At 43.9% G+C, this 5,190-nt stretch overlaps 1 protein-coding gene across 1 annotated transcript in view; it reads left to right on the top strand.

Annotated features, from left to right (window-relative positions):
* Window positions 1–3,277: 3,277 nt before the first annotated feature.
* Window positions 3,278–5,190, top strand: part of LOC128607032 (probable G-protein coupled receptor 149) — a 17,463-nt gene continuing 15,550 nt past the window's right edge. Inside the window, exon 1 of the mRNA XM_053623648.1 lies at window positions 3,278–4,238. Coding sequence (XP_053479623.1) covers window positions 3,333–4,238 — 906 coding nt within the window. The 5' untranslated portion in view covers window positions 3,278–3,332. The remainder of the gene's footprint in view (window positions 4,239–5,190) is intronic.

Below are 5,190 nucleotides of genomic sequence, written 5' to 3'. Positions count from 1 at the left end.
GGTAAATAAAATCAGTTAAAGCAACACCCTATTATCTGTGCTGGTGTCATTGTAACAGTATGACAGACTGGGCTATTTGCCTTTCTTTTTTTTTCTCTTTCTTTTAGCAACAAAGCAAAGCGAAGGGAATTTTTTTGTTTGTTTAAGTGCCATTGAATGCTGAACTGCCTCGTCTCCTGATGTATTCTTTGATAGAATCCATTGCCACTCCGCTGCGATTTTTTTTCCATTGAGATTCATAAAAATGTCCAGATATCCCTTCATTTCTGTATCCACCCTCTGTATGTACGAATGAGAGACAGGCATCCACTTTAAATTCGATTTCAGTTACCTGAGGAATGGGGTTTAGATAATAGAGTGCGTAAGCACTTTCTCTCCAGTGACCTTGCACCAAAGAGACCCATCAGTCAAAACGGAAGCCTTGAGGATGTCAGGAAAAAAAGAAAGGACAAGGTCGTTATCGTGCAAACACAAGCACATACATGTACACACACACACACACACTAGGATTTGCAGGAGAGCTTTCCTGCGAAGCTACATCTATCTATATATGTATGTATCTTTAGATATGCTAATAGGTTTTTTGCTAATAGATTTGCTTTAGATTTGAGTCACGAGGCTAATTTTGCTAACAAGCAAAAAAGTTTTTTTTTTTTTTTATTTGTTTCCGAGAGAGACGTATCATGTACGTACTGTATAATAAAATCGAAATGGTGAAGTTTTCTGTACAGAGACGTTTATGTTTATTTAACGCAATCTGAGATCGATTAACGACCGACGCTTAGTAGTGCCTACTCGGCGTGGCTCAAGATCCCTTTCCAGAACCTTCACACTGACCGTCCCTCAGTCGTGGAATGAACTTCCGACCTCAATCCGGACCGCAGAATCCGTCACTATCTTCACAAAACAGCTAAAGACCCACCTCTTCCGTGAACACCCAACTAACCCCTAAAACTCCAACCCCACATTACTTTAAAAAAAATAATAATAAACCTACTCTGGCTCTTACACCTCGACTCTGTGCACGTTGCTTTTCTAGAACTCAATTAAAAGATCTTGTACGGTAGCACCACTCGTATTGTTCTCCGCTTGATCTATCGCTTTGCTTGTATTTCCTCGTTTGGATAAAAGCGTCTGCTAAATGACTAAATGTAAATGTTTATTTAGCATTAATGGGAGGAGTCTGCAGTGTCAGCACTTTGTACCAGTCGGAACGTTTTCGAAAATGTGGAACAGACGGCTTTGACGTTGCCACTTTTTCTCTCTAACAAGACAGGCTGGGGTTTTTGTTTTTGTCTCATTAACTTGAAGTGAGGAAGAGGAGAGAGGCTGGTGAGGGAATGACTGGAATAAAACGCTTCGGGATGTGCTGTTATTGGAAATGACGGAAAACAGAAAACACTGTTCTCCATAAACTCAGACGTGTGCTTTATGGGTAAAGTATCAAACTAACACTCTAAATGTAAAACACGTCTCTCTCTCTCTCTCTCTCTCTCTCTCTGATTAAATTACAGTCAATTACTCCATCAAGTGTCTTGGTGTGCAGTGACCAAGCCAGAAGGCCAGCTGATGAGATTGGCTTTATTGGATAAAAGGTTTCTGCTGCTGAGTTTGCTTTACAGACAGACAGACAGACAGACAGACAGTAGAGCTTCATTTCTGGAGAAAATGCTTTTATTGAAAATGAAAAAAAAAAAATGTAATTTTGAAAAGAGTAGTTTTCAGTGGAGTACGCTGTTTGTGTCAAGTTATGAGGTTAGTGCATCTTAATAAGGTATGTATTATTTTTTATTTATTTTTTTATAATAATAAAAAAATACATATAATACATTTCCTGGAATTCCTCAAACATTACACATAAAAAAAAAAAAGAAAAAGTGTGAACTGGGGCTGTGCTTTTGCATATTTATAGTTTTTCGGCAGCGATGCTAACACAGACTGATGGTGCTCTACTGAACTTGGCCATTAATGGATGAGATAAATCTCTCTCTCTCTCTCGCTCTCTCTCTCTCGCTCTCTCTCTCTCGCTCTCTCTCTCTCGCTCTCTCTCTCTCGCTCTCTCTCTCTCGCTCTCTCTCTCTCGCTCTCTCTCTCTCGCTCTCTCTCTGATAAATACTGGTACATTAATTACTACATTACTTAACATTGTAGAGGATGAAAATCTGCCAAAAAAAAAATTAAAACATTAAGCATTGCTAAGTTCTAAATGTAAGAGGAAAATGCACTAATACATGAATAAACGTCGACCTGAAATGCTTCACTGGCATCGGATCAGATCTGACATCATTTCCGATCTTCTGTATTGTTTTTTATGTATGTATGTATTTATTTATTTATTTATTTTTGCAGTGAATATCTGACATGACACAGATCGTGCAAGTGAATACGAAACACAACTTAGCACACCATCATGGAACCTCTAATGTTTTTTTCAGCTCAGCTGAGTTAATGTGCTGGTGGGATTATGGGTAATGGCTGATACTCAGAACTCTGATATCGATATCAAATAAAGAAATAATTTTCGCATTAGTGAATCGTTAATTAAGAGACTTGTTTTTTCTTGTTTTAGATGTCTTTTAGTTGATCATTGTTGGGTGTCCCATGTGAGCTCATAACTATATATATATATATATATATATATTCATAAAGTAATACCACTGAACCAAAATTATTATATATTTTTTGCTTTTCATATCATGTATGGGCTATACATACAAAATATGGCCTATGTTTCCTTGTCACTGGGGTGGAACCCATGCTGAGACAGGTGCATCCTACTCCACTACACAAAATATATACTAATTAGTGAGAAATGAGTGATGCACGCTATCTAGTTAACTATTTGTCCAATAGGGAGACATTTAGGACACAGTCACGTTTCGTAGAAGCACGTCATGCATGCATCACACACACACACACACACACACTCTCACTCTCACACGCACACGTTCATTCAGAGGAGGAGGGCTCACTCCTCCCTTTACGAGCCCGTTGCTCCTCGCTCAGCTCGAGCTCATTCATGTTGTGAGGAGTATGCTGCGCGAGCGCGGACTCGGTGCACACCTGCTGCACAACAGGCTACGATGAGCATCAGCCGCGCCGTTTTACGGCCACACTGGTTCCCAGAAAACACTAAATTACCGTTAATTTGTGCCTCCCTACAGTGCAGCCACGCCACTTTCCGACATTTCTCGGTCAAATTAAAGTGCACGTGCATCTTCGCGTGCCGAGGATTCAGGGCACGTTTCATGCGCGCTAGGTGTACACGAACTTTTAGCGCGCGCGTTCTGATGGATTTTCGCACGAGCGCGTGAGATCCGACGGTTCAGAGGATGTCATCCATTGTAAACAAGACCAACCTGACGGCGGAGAGCCGGGACGGTGCGGACACGACCGACGCCAACTGGCACGTCCTCTTCGGCGCGTGTCTCGCGCTCGCCGCCGTGATCTGCGCGGGTGGCATTTTCTCGCTCGTTTCTCTGCTCAGGACGAGGAGCAGGTCCTCCATGTGCCTCATTGTGGCCTCGCTGTCGGTGGATGACCTGATCTGCGTGGTGCCGCTTTGCCTCACTATGGTGCTGCAGTGGAGGAGAAATAACGGGACGGCGGAGGCTTGCGACGGAACCATGTGCACTTTATCCGGTCTCCTGTACGTTTTCCAAGGACTCTCGAGCAACATAAAGGCGTGCCTCGCCGTGGCGTACGCGCTGTATGCGACCAAGCGCGTCGGAGCGCGCGAGGAGAGCAAAGGAGAAGAAGGAAACGGAAGACGTGGTCGCGTGCTGTGCGCACTCGCGATGGTGTGGGTGCTGAGCCTGGTGGTGAGTGCGCTCCCGCTGTGCGGCTGGGGACGCTTTGCGCGCGCCTCCCTCGGCTGCCTGCCGCACAGCGACGACGTCTACGCGCCGTTCCTCTTCGCGCTCTACGCGCTGTGCGCCGGCGGACTGGCGGTGTGCGCCGCGCCTCTCGCGCACCGGCTCCTTTGCTCCGTCGAGGCGCTCCAGCCCAGCGCTTTCACCTCTCTCTCTCGGGAGAGTTTAGATAGGAGTTTTAGTGGCTTCGGGTCCCATGTGACAGGCCTGAGGAGTAAAAGCGAGACGTGTTCGTGCTCTTCGCCCGCCAGTGAGCTGCGCTTCGATAAGGACGGCGTGCGCCGCTGCCCCGCCAGACTCTTCGCGCAGAAACGCTTCTCGCTCATCCTGGCAATGGCGCGAGTCCTGCTGTGGATGCCCATGATGGTGAGATAAATAGAGAGACCAGTGGTGGAATTCAACCATTAAAACAATCTCTCAGTATTCAGTCAATCTCCTCACACATCCTCAATTCCACACAGTAACCAATAATTCAACAGATTAAGAGTTAATCTAGTGGACATAGTGTAAAATTTAAGGTACATAATTGGACATCAATTAGTTTTAATAATATAAAAGCTTTAAAGGTAATCTTCATGCACCTTTCCAGGTAAAACACACATACTAAATGTACAAAAGGTCTACACGTGACGCATAATCCCGGACCACTAACATCACTTAATAGCTGCACAAGCCCGGCATGCGTTTTGGGAACTGCTAGCTGATCAGCAAGATGGAGATTTCATCAGGGAAGGAAGCTTCACTACTTGCCTGCTTGCCTATCAATTCAGAAAGCTCGGCATGGTCAGTTTTTAATGCTGGATGAAAAAGAAAACATCCCTCCTTTCTGTATCCGCATGACTGATATATATTCATCCTATTCAGCCATGGTGATAACATCATGTGTTGCATGTGTAGTGCATACTGTAGCTATCGTGTTGCAGAACAAACTGGGACAGCTACATACCGTAAATCAGTTGATCTTTTATATCATTTGGCTATCATTTATCAATGACCATTACCAGTGGTTATCTAACCGTCAATTCAAGAGAAGCTAAGAACCCTCTATTATCTATTAAAAGAACCCCGAACAAACACAAAAGACTTCTGCATGAGAAGCCCTGGTGTGTCTTTTCTCTGGAAGCGTTCTTTTTCATTCCTTGGGTCCTTTGAGCGAATATAAAGAACTGACACATCGTTCAAGACGGCAGACTTTAGTCGATTGTTGTCTGAAGGATGTAGAAATGGTGAGTTTGGAAGAAAGTAATTATTGGACATCATCTATTATTCAGGGTAAATAGTGCCTTCAGAGTTATGTGAATCCTGAGTAAAGCTTTAA

This window comes from Ictalurus furcatus, chromosome 4, assembly GCF_023375685.1.
Source record: "Ictalurus furcatus strain D&B chromosome 4, Billie_1.0, whole genome shotgun sequence".
Lineage (NCBI taxonomy): Eukaryota > Metazoa > Chordata > Actinopteri > Siluriformes > Ictaluridae > Ictalurus > Ictalurus furcatus.
Note: the sequence above shows the minus strand (reverse complement) of the source record. Positions and strands in the feature narration are given on the sequence as shown.